At 48.3% G+C, this 22,283-nt stretch overlaps 1 protein-coding gene across 1 annotated transcript in view; it reads left to right on the top strand.

The window, feature by feature from the left end:
- Positions 1-22,283, top strand: part of LOC123749159 (beta-1,4-glucuronyltransferase 1) — a 68,232-nt gene that overhangs the window by 24,770 nt on the left and 21,179 nt on the right. Inside the window, exons 2-3 of the mRNA XM_069301050.1 lie at positions 5,979-6,431; positions 15,123-15,458. Coding sequence (XP_069157151.1) covers positions 5,979-6,431; positions 15,123-15,458 — 789 coding nt within the window. The remainder of the gene's footprint in view (positions 1-5,978; positions 6,432-15,122; positions 15,459-22,283) is intronic.

The following is a 22,283-nucleotide window of genomic DNA, read 5'->3' on the forward strand; positions in this document are numbered from 1 at the left end:
TGATTCCTGGAACTTTATATCGAAAACAAATAATTGCTGAAAGTTTTAATGCTGCGAGAAAAGTTGCAGTGAGACCAGAAGGAGAAAGTAATTACTTTTGAAAACAAGAACATTTGGGGAAATTGTGTAACACTTCCAAAATTATTGAGAGCCATTTTCTTCTCTTTTTCTCGAGAGAAAATCACGATTGGTACCTGACGTCAGGGGCCTTCAGGAGAAAATGATTTTGGGTACAGTGGAAGAAAGTATTTTACCAGAGAAGCAAGTCTCCCTCTCCCAGATGAGGTCTTGTGCTGAATTGTTAATGCTGCCGTCACTTTAAATGGATGGTTGATGGATGGACGCCCACCGTCCCTGCTGCTGGGTGGACGCCCACCGTCCCTACTGCTGGGTGGACGCCCAACGTCCCTACTGCTGGGTGGACGCCCACCGTCCCTACTGCTGGGTGGACGCCCACCGTCCCTACTGATGGATGGATGCCCACCGTCCCTGCTGCTGGGTGGACGCCCACCGTCCCTGCTGCTGGGTGGACGCCCACCGTCCCTACTGCTGGGTGGACGCCCACCGTCCCTGCTGCTGGGTGGACGCCCACCGTCCCTGCTGCTGGGTGGACGCCCACCGTCCCTGCTGCTGGGTGGACGCCCACCGTCCCTACTGCTGGGTGGACGCCCACCGTCCCTGCTGCTGGGTGGACGCCCACCGTCCCTGCTGCTGGGTGGACGCCCACCGTCCCTGCTGATGGGTGGACGCCCACCGTCCCTGCTGATGGGTGGACGCCCACCGTCCCTGCTGCTGGGTGGACGCCCACCGTCCCTGCTGATGGATGGACGCCCACCGTCCCTGCTGCTGGGTGGACGCCCACCGTCCCTGCTGATGGGTGGACGCCCACCGTCCCTGCTGATGGATGGACGCCCACCGTCCCTGCTGATGGGTGGACGCCCACCGTCCCTGCTGATGGATGGACGCCCACCGTCCCTGCTGATGGGTGGACGCCCACCGTCCCTGCTGATGGGTGGACGCCCACCGTCCCTGCTGATGGATGGATGCCCACCGTCCCTGCTGCTGGGTGGACGCCCACCGTCCCTGCTGATGGATGGACGCCCACCGTCCCTGCTGATGGGTGGACGCCCACCGTCCCTGCTGATGGGTGGACGCCCACCGTCCCTGCTTCTGGAGATATTGAGGGATGGACGCCGCCGTCCCTGCTTCTGGAGATATTGAGGGATGGACGCCGCCGTCCCTGCTGATGGATAGACTCTCGCCGTCCCTGCTTCTGGGGATATTGAGGGATGGACGCCGCCGTCCCTGCTGATGGATAGACTCTCGCCGTCCCTGCTTCTGGGGATATTGAGGGATGGACGCCCACCGTCCCTGCTGATGGATAGACTCTCGCCGTCCCTGCTGATGGAGATATTGACAGATGGACGCCGCCGTCCCTGCTGCGGGGGGGGGGGGATTAGAATTTTTGGCGCCAAATCGTTGTGCTACGTTGTCATTTTTACCAGTTGATGAATTTGGCGCCAAATGTAGCGTTACGACCAGCGTTGTTGCCATGCATTAATTTACTTATATAAAGTACATTTGAAATATGATACCGCGGAGTGTTCATAGCTAAATATATAATATATATATTAACCCAACACTTTAAAAAAAGCAAAAAGCGGTGCGTTTCGAGTATAACTGAACGTATATAAATTATTGAGCCTAATATGGTAACGAAAAAAAGTAACGTACAGTATTTGAATTGTTAAATACATTTATCAAATGATTGTAAATATGTATTTAAGTGATATATAATGATGAAGATTCGAAAAGCCAGTACCGAATTTTGTAGTTTAAACTTGCCGTTTTTTCTATTGATTAAATAGATAAAAACCCAACCCAGGCAGGGTGAGATCTAAGAAAATATTCGAATTATTTTCCGTTCTTGTTTCTGTTGAAGTCCCCTCTAGGCAGCGTTTAAGGTCAGGACTAGTAGTGCAGTTAAGAGTTTTATATATTTAGGGGACACTTGAGAGCGTGTAGAAAGTGGTTTGATATTAAATATACTTTAGGATTTGAGGTGACTTTGTGTTGCTGGCTCTGAACACTGTTACTGATGCTCTGGGTTACCCTTTGATGAAGACTTTTTCACCAGTTCATTTAGCTTAGGCTTTTGATAACATTCTGAGTTATTGTGTCTAACTTTTTGCTTGCCTGCCTGTCTGCTTACTTGCCTGCTTGCCTGCTCACTTGCCTGCTCACTTGCCTGCCTGCCTGCCTGCCTGCCTGCCTGCCTCCCTCCCTGCCTGCCTGCCTGCCTGCCTGCCTGCCTGCTTGCCTGCTTACTTGCCTGCCTGCCTGCTTACTTGCCTGCCTGCCTGCCTGCCTGCCTGCCTCCCTGCCTGCCTGCCTGCCTCCCTCCCTGCCTGCCTGCCTGCCTCCCTCCCTGCCTGCCTGCCTTCCTTCCTACGCACTAACTTGCCAGGCACAAATTCTGGACACCTCGCTAATCACGGGTCGGTTGTCTTGTTAAAAAGGTTGTGTCCTCCACCATATATTAACCCAGTGTTTTATACAACAGTATGCCCCCAGGTATGGCGGAACACTGCTATATGACCCAGTATTTTATACAACAGTATGCCCCCAGGTATGGCGGAACACTGCTATATGACCCAGTATTTTATACAACAGTATGCCCCCAGGTATGGCGGAACACTGCTATATGACCCAGTATTTTATACAACAGTATGCCCCCAGGTATGGCGGAACACTGCTATATGACCCAGTGTTTTATACAACAGTATGCCCCCAGGTATGGCGGAACACTGCTATATGACCCAGTGTTTTATACAACAGTATGCCCCCAGGTATGGCGGAACACTGCTATATGACCCAGTATTTTATACAACAGTATGCCCCCAGGTATGGCGGAACACTGCTATATGACCCAGTGTTTTATACAACAGTATGCCCCCAGGTATGGCGGAACACTGCTATATGACCCAGTATTTTATACAACAGTATGCCCCCAGGTATGGCGGAACACTGCTATATGACCCAGTGTTTTATACAACAGTATTCCCCCAGGTATGGCGGAACACTGCTATATGACCCAGTGTTTTATACAACAGTATGCCCCCAGGTATGGCGGAACACTGCTATATGACCCAGTGTTTTATACAACAGTATGCCCCCAGGTATGGCGGAACACTGCTATATGACCCAGTGTTTTATACAACAGTATGCCCCCAGGTATGGCGGAACACTGCTATATGACCCAGTGTTTTATACAACAGTATGCCCCCAGGTATGGCGGAACACTGCTATATGACCCAGTGTTTTATACAACAGTATGCCCCCAGGTATGGCGGAACACTGCTATATGACCCAGTGTTTTATACAACAGTATGCCCCCAGGTATGGCGGAACACTGCTATATGACCCAGTGTTTTATACAACAGTATGCCCCCAGGTATGGCGGAACACTGCTATATGACCCAGTATTTTATACAACAGTATGCCCCCAGGTATGGCGGAACACTGCTATATGACCCAGTGTTTTATACAACAGTATGCCCCCAGGTATGGCGGAACACTGCTATATGACCCAGTGTTTTATACAACAGTATGCCCCCAGGTATGGCGGAACACTGCTATATGACCCAGTGTTTTATACAACAGTATGCCCCCAGGTATGGCGGAACACTGCTATATGACCCAGTGTTTTATACAACAGTATGCCCCCAGGTATGGCGGAACACTGCTATATGACCCAGTGTTTTATACAACAGTATCCCCCCCCCCGATATAACGGCACACACGCTGCTATATTAGAGAGTTGTGTACGCCATATAGCAAGCAGGGGCTGTTGACTGTGGCTAATAATATGATCAAAGCTGTGTGGTAGCTGCCACGCGCTTGTCTCGGGTCAATTGTTTTTGATAATTAATACAAAAAACAAAAAATCCATTGTAAAATGTGGATTAAACAGGACATTTTCTGTCGTGTTTGTGTTCTATCTCCATGTTTATTACATTTTTTGTATTTCCTGTGTGTTATCTGTCTCTGGTTCCTCTCTTCCTCTCCCGTCAGTCAGATGAATACGATCATACACTTTATATACAATGTGTTGTATTATACAGTCCTTGCCAGGGTTTAGCGGCCTCTGGCTCGCCCCTGGCAGGTATTCCTGAGCATTATAAAGCCCGCCGCTCTCCCTCGCGCTGTGCCAGGTAAGTTACGGGCTCACCATAGCCCGTGCTACTTGCCCCGCACCTGTGCCAGGTAAGTTACGGGCTCACCATAGCCTGTGCTACTTGCCCCGCGCCTGTGCCAGGTAAGTTACGGGCTCACCATAGCCCGTGCTACTTGCCCCGCTCCTGTGCCAGGTAAGTTACGGGCTCACCATAGCCTGTGCTACTTGCCCCGCGCCTGTGCCAGGTAAGTTACGGGCTCACCATAGCCCGTGCTACTTGCCCCGCGCCTGTGCCAGGTAAGTTACGGGCTCACCATAGCCCGTGCTACTTGCCCCGCGCCTGTGCCAGGTAAGTTACGGGCTCACCATAGCCTGTGCTACTTGCCCCGCGCCTGTGCCAGGTAAGTTACGGGCTCACCATAGCCCGTGCTACTTGGAACTTGCTCCGAGTAGCTGAATCTATAACAACAACATCTCCCTCTCGGCAGCTTTATAATTCTTTATACATGTGTGTGTATGTATATACAAATATATGTATTATAAATTGTAAAGTATTATCTGTATAATTAAGGTTGCATAGTGTGCCGCAGAGCCTTGTGTGGAGCGCATATATTAAACTTTCAATAAATTAAAATGGTATGTAAATTTTTGAGCGGTGAAATGTATTGTATATTAATGAAATTATGGAATGGGAACTTTCTATATTTAATGAAAAGTGTGTCAGCGAAGGCTCTGTTGTTTGAGGAGGGGGGGGGATGTATTTACTGTTTGCTATTTGCGTCTGCAGAATCAACCTATTAGCTCTTGGACCCCACCTTTCTAAGCAACCTATTTTTACGCTATTATATGTATTACATATATATTTCTCTCTAACACACACACACACACACACACACACACACACACACACACACACACACACACACACACACACACATACACACACACACACACACACACACACACACACACACAGGTGGAGGCTGACTCCATACACAGTTTCAAATGTAGATATGATAGAGCCCAGTAGGCTCAGGAATCTGTACACCAGTTGATTGACAGTTGAGAGGCGGGACCAAAGAGCCAGAGCTCAACCCCAGCAAGCACAAATAGGTGAGTACAGATCCCCAGGAAGTAGCCCGTAGCAGCTGTCTTAGATCCCAGGTACCTATTTATTGCTAGGTGAACAGGTGCGTCAGGGTGAAAGAAACTGCCCATTTGTTTCCGCCTCCGGTGGGGATCGTTAGGACTACGACCTTCGAGCGCTGTCCGCTCAGCCGTGAGCCCCCACGCGGCTGTGTGTATGGGAGGGAGGGTGTATGGGAGGGAGGGTGTATGGGAGGGGGGGGTGTATGGGAGGTGTGTTTATGTATGACAGAGAGACGGAGGAAGGTCATACATGAATGTTATAAGTGCATGAGAACAGACATACAGTATAGCCCTTTACAAGGGGGCATCAAACACTAACGAAACCTCTACATCTTCCGCCATCATGGCGGACATGTGGACATTTACAGTTTGAGCTGCGAAGCGTTGCCAGGTTGTTTACAGCAATGGTAAACTTGGGTTGTGGTGTTTCCAGGCTCGTAAACTGTTTAATAAATGAAAACAAAGCCGCCATGATTAAATATATACAGGTTGCGTACATGATTGATGACTCCAGACCCTTGATGAATAGCCTTCCTGACCCACTGTGTACAGATACGGGCTCACCATAGCCCGTGCTACCTGGAACTTTGTCCCAGGTAGCAAATCTTAAACAACCACAACTTACTGTGTGTTGACTCTCTTTATGTTTCAGATGCTGTGCAAGGTGTGGGGGGTGGGGATGTTCAGCATCGTTGCCCTCACCACCAGCAACATCCTACTGACGCTGCGCCTCATGCACGGGCGTGAGGAGGTGGGCGTGGGCGGCGGGTGTGGGGGCGTGGTGATCCCAGACGCTGTGCCACACTCCTGGACCTCCGCCCTCTCCTCCACCAACCACACCGAGTACCTGGCCTTCCTCCGCTCGGCGGCCATCAACACGGACTCGGCTGCAGGAGCGGAGAACGACGAGGGCGCGCAGGACGCGGGCGTAGTGATGGGCGCGGGCTTCGTGGTGGACGAAGTCATGGGCCGATGGGACGGCCGGAGACGCTACAAGACCCACGACCACGTGTTCACAGGGCCCCAGTACCCGAAGCTCTCTAGAGTGGCGCCGGTGTGCCTGGCCACACAATCCTCCGTGGACAGACTCTTCTGGCTAACGCAGGTACGTGGTACGTGGTACCAGAGGTGTGTTCACGTCGCTGGTGATGGCCGTGTGTGTGTGTAGTGCGAAACCTGTTGATCACTGGAAGGTGGTGTTAGGCATGACTGCTCGCACACATCAGGAGATACGCCTAGGTAGAAATATATTTATTTTTTTTTAGGTGAAGTCTAAATGTATGTTACAATTCTTGATTCTTCATTTCAAAATGATTGTGGTGAGTATGGCAGGCAGTCATTATTATACATGCTTGTTGCCTCGGCTAGATTCACATATACTGACAATGCAAGCTCAACTAGGTGAGTACACAGACACACACACACACACACACACACACACACACACACACACACACACACACACACACACACACACACACACACACACACTTATGTTGGCCAGGCTGGCCAACATAAGAACGGCATTCAGAAACTTGTGTAAGGAATCATTCAGAACTTTGTATACCACATATGTCAGGCCAATCCTGGAGTATGCAGCCCCAGCATGGAGTCCATATCTAGTCAAGGATAAGATCAAACTGGAAAAGGGTCAAAGGTTTGCCACCAGACTAGTACCCGAGCTGAGAGGTATGAGCTACGAGGAGAGACTACGGGAATTAAACCTCACTTCGCTGGAAGACAGAAGAGTTAGGGGGACATGATCACCACATTCAAGATTCTCAAGGGAATTGATAGGGTAGATAAAGATAAATGGTATTTAACACAAGGGGGCACACGCACTAGGGGACACAGGTGGAAATTGAGTGCCCAAATGAGCCACAGAGATATTAGAAAGCACTTTTTTAGTGTCAGAGCGGTTGACAAATGGGATGCATTAGGAAGTGATGTGGTGGAGGCTGACTCCATACACAGTTTCAAGTGTAGATATGATAGAGTCCAATAGGCTCAGGAACCTGTACACCTGTTGATTGACGGTTGAGAGGCGGGACCAAAGAGCCAGAGCTCAATCCCCGCAAGCACAATTAGGCGAGTACAATTAGGTGAGTACACGTAATAATGTATTTTTTGAGAAGCACAAACAGATTGTATCCTGGACGCCCGTGGTAAGTGTTTAAGGACCAACGTAACCTTGGTGTTACCGAGTGACCGTGGGCGCGTGTAGGTGGGTACAATGGTGAGGTGGTAAGCGGCGTGCACTGTACGCCACTGTGAGAATACAGCCTAAATATGGTGTAGCCTATAGTGCTCTCCGTGTTAGCGGACACCCAGGCCGCCACACCGGGGCGTCACCACCACCACCATGGTGAGGTCACCACCACCACCATAGTTAAGTTGACCAGACTACACACTAGAAAGTGAAGGGACGACGACGTTTCGGTCCGTCCTGGACCATTCTCAAGTCGATTGTGAATAGTCCAGGACAGACCGAAACGTCATCGTCCCTTCACCTTCTAGTGTGTGGTCTGGTCAAATTACTTTTGCCATGTTATTGTGACTTATCGCCACCAAAGTTAAGTGACCACTTTATCTATGTGACACTATTGCCATAGCGTCTTCCTCCTCCACCACCGCAGCAAGACGCCGACGACCACAGGAAGACTTGGAGACCACAGTTAAGTGACGCAAACCTCATCACTTTCCCCTCTATACCAGGAGTCGAGGCACTCCCGAAAATGAAGTGCTATGTTCAAACCTGACCGACAACCAGAGCGCAACTCCATAGTCTCCTGAGACTGACGGATGCCTGCTAGTAGTTCACATAGAGAAGCAGCGCCCTTGGAAATGTGCTGCCTTTGCCAATAGCCATTAATAAGTAACAAGGAACAATGTAGCTAGCGAAGAGAAAAAAAAAACAGAGGGATTTTATATTCCTGGCCGGAAGCTTGACCCCGTTCCCGTGTTCACTCACGTCATTGCGTTCCGGACCTCCCGCTTCCATTTCCACCTCTTCAATTATTGCTAATCTGCACAACTAGGTAAAGTTACCGCCAGGAGTGACACCGCTGTAACTGGCTGATGCCACCACAGCCAGGAGACACCACCACAGCTGGGAGACACCACCACCTCAGCCAGGAGACACCACCACAGCCAGGAGACACCAAAACAGCCAGGAGACGCCACCACAGCTAGGCGGCTGTGCCTTGACAACAGCCCTGAAGAAGCACTTAAAAGTCTGTTAACGCCTCATAAAGTGAGAGTTCCTCCATCCTGTACACTGCGATTTACCACTGTGACTTAAATCTCGTTTGCTATGTGCACAAACGTTTGCTTCTCGCTTCATGCAGGTCGGCATTCAATCCCCGACCGTCCAAGTGGTTGGACACCATTCCTTCCCCTCCCCCCCCCCTGTCCCGTCCCAAATCCTTATCCTGACCCCCCATTCCAAATGCTGTATAGTCGTAATGGCTTGGCGCTTTCCCCAGATAATTAACTAATTAAAAAAAGACTAAATAAACTTAGTGAAAATACACAGAGAAGTGGGGAATCCTTTTGTGTGTGTGTGTGTGTGTGTAATTACCTAAGTGTAGTTACAGGATGAGAGCTACGCTCGTGGTGTCCCGTCTTCCCAGTACTCTTTGTCATATGACGCTTTGAAACTACTGACGGTCTTGGCCTCCACCACCTTCTCCCCTAACTTGTTCCAACCGTCTACCACTCTGTTTGCGAAAGTTGTGTGTGTGTGTGTGTGTGTGTGTGTGTGTGTGTGTGTGTGTGTGTGTGTGTGTGTGTGTGTGTGTGTGTGATATCCCTTGTGTGAAGGGATTTGCATTCATACATTTATTGAATACTGCAGTAAGTTAGCCTCGTACAGGCACACCAGAGCCTCGTCACTTTACACACGGACTCATGGCAACAAAATGCAATATGATGCAAATGAATATGCAATGTTTAATAATAATAAAAGAAAATAATAATAACAAATACTACCAATAGGCTTATCAAATATTATTAGGATAGTTATATATGTTTCTTTACTGCATAAAATATTTCATACACAGCCAAGACACTAGTTGTTTAAACCATTCCTCCAATAGGAAATCAACATCCAGTCAACCAATCAGGAAGCTGCTTTCACCCCCATATCCAGTTTGTGAGGCTGGATTCCAGCCAATCACCAGGCAAGGATTTTCCAACCAATCACAAGCGAGTTCTTTGTAAACAAAATTTCTTTCAACTTGTAAAATAGTCGCTTACAAGACCTTTTAATATTTCACAATTTCTATAGATAAAATCATTTGGGATGAAATGACGCGGAAAATGGCCAGCATAAACTGCAGAAATAATTTGGGAACGACATTTGTAGTTGCTTATGTGTTGAGGAATATAATTTGGTTTAGTGGTTCGTGAGAGTGTTAGTGGTATTGTGTCTGGTATTGGAATATTGGGTTTGTTCACCCCCATATGTTTTGTTGTTGATGCTGTTTGTTGATGTTCTCTTGTGGTTGATGCTGTTTTGTGGTTGATGCTGTTTGGTTGATGCTTTTGTGGTTGATGCTGTTTGGTTGATGCTTTTGTGGTTGATGCTGTTTGGTTGATGCTTTTGTGGTTGATGCTGTTTGGTTGATGCTTTTGTGGTTGATGCTTTTGTTGTTGATGCTTTTGTGGTTGATGCTTTTGTGGTTGATGCTTTTGTGGTTGATGCTGTTTGGTTGATGCTTTTGTGGTTGATGCTTTTGTGGTTGATGCTTTTGTGGTTGATGCTTTTGTTGTTGATGCTCTTTGGTTGATGTTCTTTTGTTGATGTTCTTTTGTTGATGTTCTTTTGTGGTTGATGTTCTTTTGTTGATGTTCTTTTGTTGATGTTCTTTTGTTGATGTTCTTTTGTGGTTGATGTTCTTTTGTTGATGTTCTTTTGTTGATGTTCTTTTGTGGTTGATGTTCTTTTGTTGATGTTCTTTTGTTGATGTTCTTTTGTTGATGTTCTTTTGTTGATGTTCTTTTGTTGATGTTCTTTTGTTGATGTTCTTTTGTTGATGTTCTTTTGTTGATGTTCTTTTGTTGATGCTCTTTTGTTGATGTTCTTTTGTTGATGTTCTTTTGTTGATGCTCTTTTGTTGATGTTCTTTTGTTGATGTTCTTTTGTTGATGTTCTTTTGTTGATGTTCTTTTGTTGATGTTCTTTTGTTGATGCTGTTTTGTGGTTGATGCTCTTTTGTTGATGTCCGTTTGTTATTGATACTCATTTAATTTGTTATTGATAGTCATTTATTACTGATATCCTTCATTGATTTTGTAATTAGCTCTATGTTCGTGCGTCCGTTATTCGTCCTTGTGTATATTCTTGTCATTTACGCTCGATAATGACACAGAAAATAACATAACAGATGAGTGAGTGACGTCGTGAAGGTTTGGAAGGCTAATGGAAAAACAAATCACGTCTGTGATTGGCTATTATGGCAGCAGTGGAGGGTGACGGACAGAGCGGAAGACCCTAAGTAATAGACTCTTACACAGGGTGGAATAATAATGGTTGAGGATATGGAGAACTGAATAAAGGTTGGCCTGGAGAAGGTTCAATTAGCAAGTATGTTGTTATAGGTCGAGGTAAATACACCGAGGAGTTGATTGATTGATGATTGATGAAGATTAAGCCACCCAAAAGGTGGCACGGGCATGAATAGCCCGTAAGTGGTGGCCCTTTTGAGTCATTACCAGTATCAATAGCTGATACTGGAGATCTGTGGAGGTGCGACTGCACCCTGCGTGACGGGAGATGTCTCCCGTGAAAACTGGAAAAAAAATGATTTTGACTTAATAATATGGTTACTGAACACCTGGTAAGGATTACAGGAATGTTATGTAATTATAACTCCGTTATCAACTAGAATCCTTTTAGGGGGCACTAATCAACAGTAAACAATTACTAGCTACCTCGGTAAATGGTTAGAATTGTGTCTTTAAGGGTTTGTCTGCGTTAATGAGCCGCTGAAGCTCCTACAACGTCCAGCTGGAGCAAAGGGGGGATGACCTGTCTTAGGAGACAATGAAGTTTAGGACGGTAAAGTCTTTTAAGATATTCGATGGTTTAAGGTCCTTAACATTAGAGATGTGTAATGTTTTAACGGAGGAAGGTAGTTATTAGTGTTAAGTGGAAATATATTGTGTTTTAGGATCTTAAGGCGCCAGTGATTTAAAGTTTCCTCTTAAGGTCTACTGCCCCATGTTCTCCTTCACGTATACTTTAATACGTAGCAAAGTTAAAATATATATTTTTAAGTATTTGTTAATAAAGACAACGATTTAATGATTTCTAAAAAAAATCACAAGTGACAAGAGAACTAATAAAGATATAACAGTACATATAACAATAATGTAAGACATTCTGTTGATAATTACTTACAAGAACCATCCCCCTCCTCTCTCTCTCTCTCTCTCTCTCTCTCTCTCTCTCTCTCTCTCTCTCTCTCTCTCTCTCTCTCTCTCTCTCTCTCTCTCTCTCTCTCTCTCTCAGAAAACGTAACATCACAAAAAGATTAAAAACTGCTCAAAAACTCAACAGAAAGCAAATATCCGATTTTAGATGTTTTCAAAATTGCAGGGGTTGGAGAAAGGGGGTTGGGGGTCATTGTCGGTGGCGACATTTCCTAAAGGGAGGCACTGTGACCGACCCCGATCATCATATATGACTCATTCAGACCACCATCGTTTTGAAGAGTTTAGGGAGAAACTAGCCCAAGCACCTGGCCTCCTGACCGGGGCAGACAATCTCTTGTATTGATAGATATACAGACATACATTAGGAGGACCTCCGCTGGTAATACTATCAGAACACATACACGAAAATTCAACTAAAAATTCCTTGAAAAGATTAGATAATATTTTCAAGTATGTGGAGAGAGACTATAGAGGGAATAGACTATAGAGGGGGAGAGACTATAGAGGGAAGAGACTATAGAGGGAAGATACTAAAGAGAGGAGAGAGACTCAGAAGAGATGGAGGGCAGGCGGTGAGAGAGATTAATGGGGCGCGAGTATTGAGACGTTTGGTAGATTACTGATGGGTTTAGGGTAGGGATTTGAACACTTTATCAAGTGTAGGAGAGAGAGGGAGGGAGAGAGAGAGAGAGAGAGAGAGAGAGAGAGAGAGAGAGAGAGAGAGAGAGAGAGAGGGAGAGAGAGAGAGAGAGAGAGAGAGAGTATAAGAGGGGGCGAGGAAAGCCGTATGAGAGTGCAAGAGAGCATGGACAAGTGCCTCAGAGTAGGAGACGTCAAGAGACAGACTCATCCTCATGTGGAACGGTACGATACGTCACTGTGAGAGGCGACGCTCTCTCTCTCTCTCTCTCTCTCTCTCTCTCTCTCTCTCTCTCTCTCTCTCTCTCTCTCTCTCTCTCTCTCTCTCTCTCTCTCTCTCTCTCTCATGCTTTGATTCCACAATTCCCCGTCGTTCAATAAATCTTGTATAACGGGATGAAGCGTAAAATAACAAGGTCATTAGCGTGCTAATTACTCTGGAGGAAGGACCAGTGACGAACTTGATCTCGTTAGAATGTGAGGCGCAGTTAACCCCTTGATCAGGGCAGCGGTTTTCACTAATTGCCGATCGACCCCTCTCGAATTTGTGAATTAATTAGACTGTTGATGACCTCTATGTGTTCCCCCTTGTTTCTCCTTGCCTTTGACTGCTTCGCCTTTTTTTTTTATTATTATCGCTTCTTCTATTCCGTGTTTCTGTCTTATTTTTGCGCCGACATCCTTCCTTCCTCTTACATTGTGGGTCATCATCTTCGGGCTCACCATAGCCCGTGCTACTTGAGACGTTTTGTTCTAGGTAGCGAATCTTTAACAACAAACACCTTACATTGTCACAAAGGGTCCTCTCACCTTAACATATGTAGACAGCTAACGTTAAGAGAGGCAGTGATCACGAGATAAAAGATACTGATATACTCACAAGAATATATAATATGGATTCTGTTGTCCATTTTGTCTAGATAGAGGGGCAAGGGGGCGGGCTGTCGTACAGGGGTGCATACTCACCTCATTGTGCTGGCAGGGGGGTTGAGTTCTGGCTCTTTGGTCCCGCCTCACAACTGTTCATCAATTTCGCATGTGGTAATCATGTCTCCCTCCCTCTCATCATGGCCGTCACCACGTCCTCTACCCATAACCCCAAGTTAGTAAAGGAGCAGAGCTAACGGGACCCGGATATGATGCGACAGGTGGACGAGTGCAAGAGAATTACTCATTAAGTAATTACATTTACCTGTCATATGGCCAGTTACCTGTTAGGAGACCCCAAGTTACTTTAACTCAGTCCCACCTCACTTGACGCAGCCCCATCACACCTTTACAGAAATTTTACAGGTACGTGGTTGATACCTGGTTGATGGGGTTCTGGGAGTTCTTCTACTCCTCAAGCCCGGCCCGAGGCCAGGCTTGACTTGTGAGAGTTTGGTCCACCAGGCTGTTGCTTGGAGCGGCCCGCAGGCCCACATACCCACCACAGCCCGGTGGTGAGACTGGACGGTAACACAAGTGTTTAAAGGGTTAACACGGGTGTTTAAAGGAGTAATACGGGTGTTTAAAGGGGGTAACACGGGTGTTTAAAGGGATAACACGGGTGTTTAAAGGGGTAACACGGGTGTTTAAAGGTGTAACACGAGTGTTTAAAGGGATAACACGGGTGTTTAAAGGTGTAACACGGGTGTTTAAACGGGTAACACGGGTTTTTAAAGGGGTAACACTGGTGTTTAAAGGTGTAACACGGGTGTTTAAAGGGGTAACACTGGTGTTTAAAGGGGTAACACGGGAGTTTAAAGTGGTAACACGGGTGTTTAAAGGGGTAACACTGGTGTTTAAAGGTGTAACACTGGTGTTTAAAGGGGTAACACTGGTGTTTAAAGGTGTAACACGGGTGTTTAAAGGGGTAACACGGGTGTTTAAAGGGGTAACACGGGTGTTTAAAGGTGTAACACTGGTGTTTAAAGGGGTAACACGGGTGTTTAAAGGTGTAACACGGGTGTTTAAAGGGGTAACACGGGTGTTTAAAGTGTTAACACAAGTTGGGCTTCCCTCCAAAAGGTGAAATAAAGTAATTCTATGACACCTTCCAGTAATGTTCTTCTCAGATTCAAGACAATATTCTCAACCTGTTCCTCCAATTTTATTCCAGGTTAAAACCTAAAATAATCTTTTTTTTTCTCCTTCCAGGTTCCAGTAATATTTTTCCATTTTCTACCGGCGTTCTGTCCGGGTTCCACCAACAATTTTCAGACCCGTATTGCAATGATAGTTTTTCCTTGTGCAGACGAGGAGTCGCGATAACGTGGCTGGAATGTGTTGATCAAAGTACACACTAGAAAGTGAAGCGACGACGACGTTTCGGTCCGTCCTGGACCAGTCTCAAGTCGATTGTCGAGAATGGTCCAGGACGGACCAAAACGTCGTCGTCGCTTCATTTGCTAGTGTGTGGATTGGTCAACATACTTCAGCCACGTTGACCAGATCACACACTAGAAGGTGAAGGGACGACGACGACGTTTCGGTCCGTTCTGGAAATCGACTTGAGAATGGTCCAGGACGGACCGAAACGTCGTCGTCCCTTCACCTTCTAGTGTGTGGTCTGGTCAACATACTTTAGCCACGTTATTGTGACTTATCCCCCTGCATTCAGCCACGTTGTTGTAACTCATCGCTTGGTCAACATAGTTTTCCCACTTCCTCCTCGTCCTTCCCAACACCTGAGCATGACCAACACTTGCGATAACATGTGCGTCGTGGCTCCCTGCAGGTGGCGAGGTATTGGCGGGCGCCCATGTCGGTGGCGGTGTTCACTCCGGATGTGGAGTACGCCATCGCCCGCGCCTACCTCACCTACCTGGTGGCCTGCTTCCCCTTCCTGGGGGAGAAGGTGACCTTCCACTTCACCTACCCGAGGGAACACCTGCCCAAGGATCTCACCCTCACCATCGACCACCTGGAGGATAAGTGCGACCAGCCGCTCTCAGTCCTCAAAGGTCTACTTAAGCAGAGGAGTGCCAAGGTGAGTAGCAATCTGGATCTTGGTCGTGGTGCTGGAGGGGTCTGGTCGTGGTGTTGGAGGGGTCTGGTCGTGGTGCTGGAGGGGGTCAGGTACTGGTGCTGGAGGAAGGGTCAGGTGATAATGCAGTAATGACGGAGGAAGACGTGTAGTGATGACAAGAGAAGAGTTAACCCGTTCTCTGTAATAGTGAGCGAGGGAGATGGATTAGGGTCATATAGTAAGGAAATAGGGCAGAGACTGGACCGTAATTGGATGAAAGAGCCGAGGGGAAGTGTAGACGAGGGGTCACGTGACGACACGGAGGAACATTCTCTACTGTATAATGACAGGTTGAGACAGGGACCTGAGACATGTTACACTCGGGTTGTTTTGGCTGAGACGGAAGGAAATACAAGGGTTGTATATAATATGTTTGAAGACTGTGAAGTAGAGGAGAGACGAGTGTAGAGAGGTGGGAGAGGGGAGAGAGAAGGGGGAGTGAGGGAGAGAAGAGGGTGACCTGGGAGGGGAAATTCCAACGCCCCTTCCTTCATGAAGTCTGAGGATGTAAAATGTTCAGTACATTTCCATAGTCCATAGACTATAGCATTAGTTTAAGTGGTGGGGAATTAATATATTGATTTTCCAAACATATGTTCAGATGACAGATTTACGTTCTGGCTACAAACGTTAGATTACATTGATAGTGAACGAGAGTGTGTGGGGGCAGGAGTGAACGAGAGTGTGTGGGGGCAGGAGTGAACGAGAGTGTGTGGGGGCAGGAGTGAACGAGAGTGTGTGGGGGCAGGAGTGTACGAGAGTGTGTGGGGGCAGGAGTGAACGAGAGTGTGTGGGGGCAGGAGTGAACGAGAGTGTGTGGGGGCAGGAGTGAACGAGAGTGTGTGGGGGCAGGAGTGAACGAGAGTGTGTGGGGGCAGGAGTGAACGAGAGTGTGTGGGGGCAGGAGTGAACGAGAGTGTGTGGGGGCAGGAGTGAACGAGAGTGTGTGGGGGCAGGAGTGAACGAGAGTGTGTGGGGGCAGGAGTGAACGAGAGTGTGTGGGGGCAGGAGTGAACGAGAGTGTGTGGGGGCAGGAGTGAACGAGAGTGTGTGGGGGCAGGAGTGAACGAGAGTGTGTGGGGGCAGGAGTGAACGAGAGTGTGTGGGGGCAGGAGTGAACGAGAGTGTGTGGGGGCAGGAGTGAACGAGAGTGTGTGGGGGCAGGAGTGAACGAGAGTGTGTGGGGGCAGGAGTGAACGAGTGTGTGTGGGGGCAGGAGTGAACGAGAGTGTGTGGGGGCAGGAGTGAACGAGAGTGTGTGGGGGCAGGAGTGAACGAGAGTGTGTGGGGGCAGGAGTGAACGAGAGTGTGTGGGGGGCAGGAGTGAACGAGAGTGTGTGGGGGCAGGAGTGAACGAGAGTGTGTGGGGGCAGGAGTGAACGAGAGTGTGTGGGGGCAGGAGTGAACGAGAGTGTGTGGGGGCAGGAGTGAACGAGAGTGTGTGGGGGCAGGAGTGAACGAGAGTGTGTGGGGGCAGGAGTGAACGAGAGTGTGTGGGGGCAGGAGTGAACGAGAGTGTGTGGGGGCAGGAGTGAACGAGAGTGTGTGGGGGCAGGAGTGAACGAGAGTGTGTGGGGGCAGGAGTGAACGAGAGTGTGTGGGGGCAGGAGTGAACGAGAGTGTGTGGGGGCAGGAGGGAACGAGAGTGTGTGGGGGCAGGAGTGAACGAGAGTGTGTGGGGGCAGGAGTGAACGAGAGTGTGTGGGGGCAGGAGTGAACGAGAGTGTGTGGGGGCAGGAGGGAACGAGAGTGTGTGGGGGCAGGAGGGAACGAGAGTGTGTGGGGGCAGGAATGAACGAGAGTGTGTGGGGGCAGGAGTGAACGAGAGTGTGTGGGGGCAGGAGTGAACGAGAGTGTGTGGGGGCAGGAGGGAACGAGAGTGTGTGGGGGCAGGAGTGAACGAGAGTGTGTGGGGGCAGGAGTGAACGAGAGTGTGTGGGGGCAGGAGTGAACGAGAGTGTGTGGGGGCAGGAGTGAACGAGAGTGTGTGGGGGCAGGAGTGAACGAGAGGTAAGGGCAGGGCACATGTGGGCAGGCGAAGAAAGTTTTTTTTATTATTTTCTACCACAGACGTGGCCACACAGTTACAATGCTAACCAGCATATATACATTTTCTTCTGTCCTCCATGGACAGGGTTAGAGAAGTGTTAAATATATAGTTCAAGGGTTTATTGAACACTCAACCACAGAAGGTGATTCGGTGCTTTTAAAATGCTAAGCTAACCTACATACGTAAATACATACATACACATATTTACGTATGCCCTACATAAAGTGTATTAAAGTAAAGGAAGAGACTCGGGCACCGCCGGGTAGCCCATCTAATAAGGAAATATGTAGAATAACAGCAAGCTAACTACAGAACTATTTAGTGTTCACTGGTAAATTGGCCCCATGTTTAGGAACTAAACTGCCTGCGTTAATTACCCCCCTTGAATGGCCCTAATTGTCCATATTAAAATTGTGGAGCGTGGGTGCTTGCTGAAAGGTCAGACTAGGTCACGTGTATACTGGAAGGTCAGGCTAGGTCCATACCTACGCTGATTAAGCCAACCAGGAGGCGGCACGGGCATGAATAGCCCGTAAATATATACCTACACTGACGGAGGAGGCTAATAGGAGGAAGACAGGAAGACAGGAATATAGGAAGGAGGGGGAAAGGCTACACACACGAGGGGACGTAGGCAAACAGGCAAGTCCAACTTTTGAAATATTTCACTTAAAAAAGTGGCATTGAAGAGCAAAAAAAAAAACATGGAAGGGAGAGGACCATGGGAGGGGACTGTGGGAGAGAGAGAGAGAGGACAGGTGCCGGTGATAATGGCTGGATTAGAGTAGTAAGGGTAACGGTAGAAATACCAGAAATGGAACGCTTATATGTGAGCATTTGGCGATAGGCTTCAGAGTACATCACAGTCAGTCCCAGGTAACTCTCAGACTGTTCCTTCCCCTTCTCATCGTCTCCTTTTCATCTCTCTCACTAGTTCCCGTCTGGTAACCTCGTATGTAATCCCTTTTCAGCACACACACACACACACACACACACACACACACACACACACACACACACACACACACACACACACACACACACACACACACACACACACACACATCAGTCTCAAAGCATTATATGACAAAGAGTGCTGGGAAGACGGGACACCACAAGCGTAGCTCTCATCCTGTAACTATACTTAGGTAATTAAACTTAGGTAATTACACACACACACACACACACACACACACACACACACACACACACACACACACACACACACACACACACACACACACACACACACACACACACACATACACATTAAGTCGCCAAAGTTGTTCTTGGATAGAGTTGGAGGTCTCGTCTCCAGGCAGGAGAGGCGTTGGATCCTCTGTAATAGGATTAGAGCCCGATATGAAGCAGATGGATGGATGGGGGGGGGGTTGTTCCGTAAGCCGTGTGGGTCTCCAGCACCCTCACTGGTACTATTGGTACTAAATGACTGTGTCCTTTTGTCCTGTCGGGGACAGGAAGCCTGTAATTATGCTTATCCTCCGGAAGGCTAACCTCCCCACGTTCCTGAGGATGTAACCCCTTCAACACTTGTCCAAACCCCCAGGGACTTATTTTACTGGTAGGTGAATAGGTGCATTAGGTGAAAGGTAACGTATCCCTCGGTTTCTGGCCCGCGCGGAGGACTGATGAACTTGGGGCCCTCGATTGCCAGTCGAGGACGTAGACCACCATGCTACAAGTTACGTTTTGGGATTTTTTTTGGGGGGGGTTTGGCTCGTAGCTTCGCTCTTGACCCACAGTCTGGGATCCCGGGTTCGAATTCCCGGCGGGACAGAAAGACAGAAGTGGTTGGGCACGTTTCCTTTATAAATATAAATATATATAATATTCAGGTTCCGGATCAAGAAAACGAATTATGTGGACAAGTTTATGATTGAAGCTCTTTAAGGTAGTGTTTAAAAGCTTGAAGCTGCACCCAAAACATACCACCTTGAACCATCAGCAAAATCGAAAAAAAATCCGAATTAGGTGTTAGGGGGAGGACTGTGTCTCCGTGCTAGGACTAGGAGGGTCGTGGCCTCCACAACATGTCTCCAGCGAGTCGGATTGTTGTTATAGATTCAGCTACTAGGAACAAGTTCCAAGTAGCACGGGCTATGGTGAGCCCGTAGTGGACTTACCTGGCACAAGAGCGGGGCAAGTAGCACGGGCTATGTTGAGCCCGTAGTGGACTTACCTGGCACAGGAGCGGGGCAAGTAGCACGGGCTATGGTGAGCTCGTAGTGGACTTACCTGGCACAGGAGCGGGGCAAGTAGCACGGGCTATGGTGAGCCCATAGTGGACTTACCTGGCACAGGAGCGGGGCAAGTAGCACGGGCTATGGTGAGCCCATAGTGGACTTACCTGGCACAGGAGCGGGGCAAGTAGCACGGGCTATGGTGAGCCCATAGTGGACTTACCTGGCACAGGAGCGGGGCAAGTAGCACGGGCTATGGTGAGCCCATAGTGGACTTACCTGGCACAGGAGCGGTGCTCCTGCGAGTCGCAGCTCATGCTACGCTGAGACGAGCCTGCATGACTGAGCCAGTGAGACGCTCCAATGCAGAGTCATGTTGTTTGCTGAGCACGCCAATATGAAGCCGGCGAGGGATATCCGACTCGAGTTTCTGAATATTTTCTCCGAATTTCGAAGTGTCTCGCTATTGGAGTGAAGTTTGCCCTGATATTCTCGTTTTCTTTGGCCGAGGGAGGGATGGAGGGGGGGGGACTACTTTGATTTATTATGACTGATCATTTATATTATTATTTTCGTGCAGGCGAGGAAGTCATTCTGGTATATTAAACTAGTTGGAGACAGTAAAGGTTGACAATAAAGAGGTACAAGTGCCTGCAGTGTGCCCACATCTGCTCTACCGTCTCCAAGCATGGAGATCTCACCTTCAAAACGACACGAACAAGGGGACACAGGTGGAAACTGAGTACCCAAATGAGCCACAGAGACGTTAGAAAGAATTTTGTCACTGTCAGAGTAGTTAATAAATGGAATGCATTAGGCAGTGATGTGGTGGAGGCTGCCTCCATACACAGTTTCAAATGTAGATATGATAAAGCCCAGTAGGCTCAGGAATCTGTACACCAGTTGATTGACAGTTGAGAGCCGGGACCAAAGAGCCAGAGCTCAACCCCCGTAAGCACACCTAGATGAGTACACATCAGCTTTGGAGAAATCTCAACACAGCAACAACAACAATCCTCCCAGACCCTCAGTATTGACTCATGCCTGGAACTAACAACACTGAAAACGGTAATGTGATAATCCGGGACAGACCAAAACGTTGTCAATTCCTTGACGATTGTCAAGTCTTGATCGAGGCACAATCGACTCGAGAATGGTCCAGGACGGACCGAAACGTCGTCGTCCATGGTCCAGGACGGACCGAAACGTCGTCGTCCCTTCACCTTCTAGTGTGTGTGGTCTGGTCAACTTACTTTAGCCACGTTATTGTGACTCCTCACCTGCATTGTCAATTGCTTGTATTCACCGCCCTCCTTACCTTGAGGTTACCTTGAGGTGCTTCCGGGGCTTAGCGTCCCCGCGGCCCGGTCGTCGACCAGGCCTCCTGGTTGCCGGACTGATCAACCAGGCTGTTGGACGCGGCTGCTCGCAGCCTGACGTACGAGTCACAGCCTGGTTGATCAGGTATCCCTCGGGTGAACTGAGGCTATAAGTGGTCTATATCATCTTAGACTTGGAACATATGCACATTATATGAGACACACAGATACGTGTTTATATAATCTCTGTGTGTATATGCACTGATATACACCAGATATACACTTTACTCCTGGACAATATTTTAGGACGAAGGTATACTTTCTGGTTGGTCAGCAAACTGTTATGGTAACCTTAATAACCCTCCAGAGGCTGATAGGCCTTATAATAGCCCCCTCCAGAGGCTGATAGGCCTTATAATAGCCCTTCCAGAGGCTGATAAGCCTTATAATAGCCCCCTCCAGAGGCTGATAGGCCTTATAATAGCCCCTCCAGAGGCTGATAGGCCTTATAATAGCCCCCTCCAGAGGCTGATAGGCCTTATAATAGCCCCTCCAGAGGCTGATAGGCCTTATAATAGCCCCTCCAGAGGCTGATAGGCCTTATAATAGCCCCTCCAGAGGCTGATAGGCCTTATAATAGCCCCTCCAGAGGCTGATAGGCCTTATAATAGCCCCTCCAGAGGCTGATAGGCCTTATAATAGCCCCCTCCAGAGGCTGATAGGCCTTATAATAGCCCCCTCCAGAGGCTGATAGGCCTTATAATAGCCCCCTCCAGAGGCTGATAGGCCTTATAATAGCCCTTCCAGAGGCTGATAAGCCTTATAATAGCCCCCTCCAGAGGCTGATAGGCCTTATAATAGCCCTTCCAGAGGCTGATAGGCCTTATAATAGCCCCCTCCAGAGGCTGATAGGCCTTATAATAGCCCCCTCCAAAGGCTGATAGGCCTTATAATAGCCCTTCCAGAGGCTGATAGGCCTTATAATAACCCCCGCCAGAGGCTGATAGGCCTTATAATAACCCCTCCAGAGGCTGATAGGCCTTATAATAGCCCCTCCAGAGGCTGATAGGCCTTATAATAGCCCCCTCCAGAGGCTGATAGGCTTTACCCCCAACATAAAAAAGACATTATTATGCTTCGTCTAGCATATGTACATGTTGGTAGACCTTCCCAAGCCGGAGGCAGGTAGGCCTCCCCCCCCCCCCCATCCGCAGTAAACCATCAATGACCCAAGTCCCGGACGCTGCCTAAGTTTTAGGTTGGATTCTAAGTCAATCGTGACAATTTGAGTGGGTCATGG

The sequence above is a fragment of the Procambarus clarkii genome, chromosome 45, assembly GCF_040958095.1.
Source record: "Procambarus clarkii isolate CNS0578487 chromosome 45, FALCON_Pclarkii_2.0, whole genome shotgun sequence".
NCBI classification, from domain to species: domain Eukaryota; kingdom Metazoa; phylum Arthropoda; class Malacostraca; order Decapoda; family Cambaridae; genus Procambarus; species Procambarus clarkii.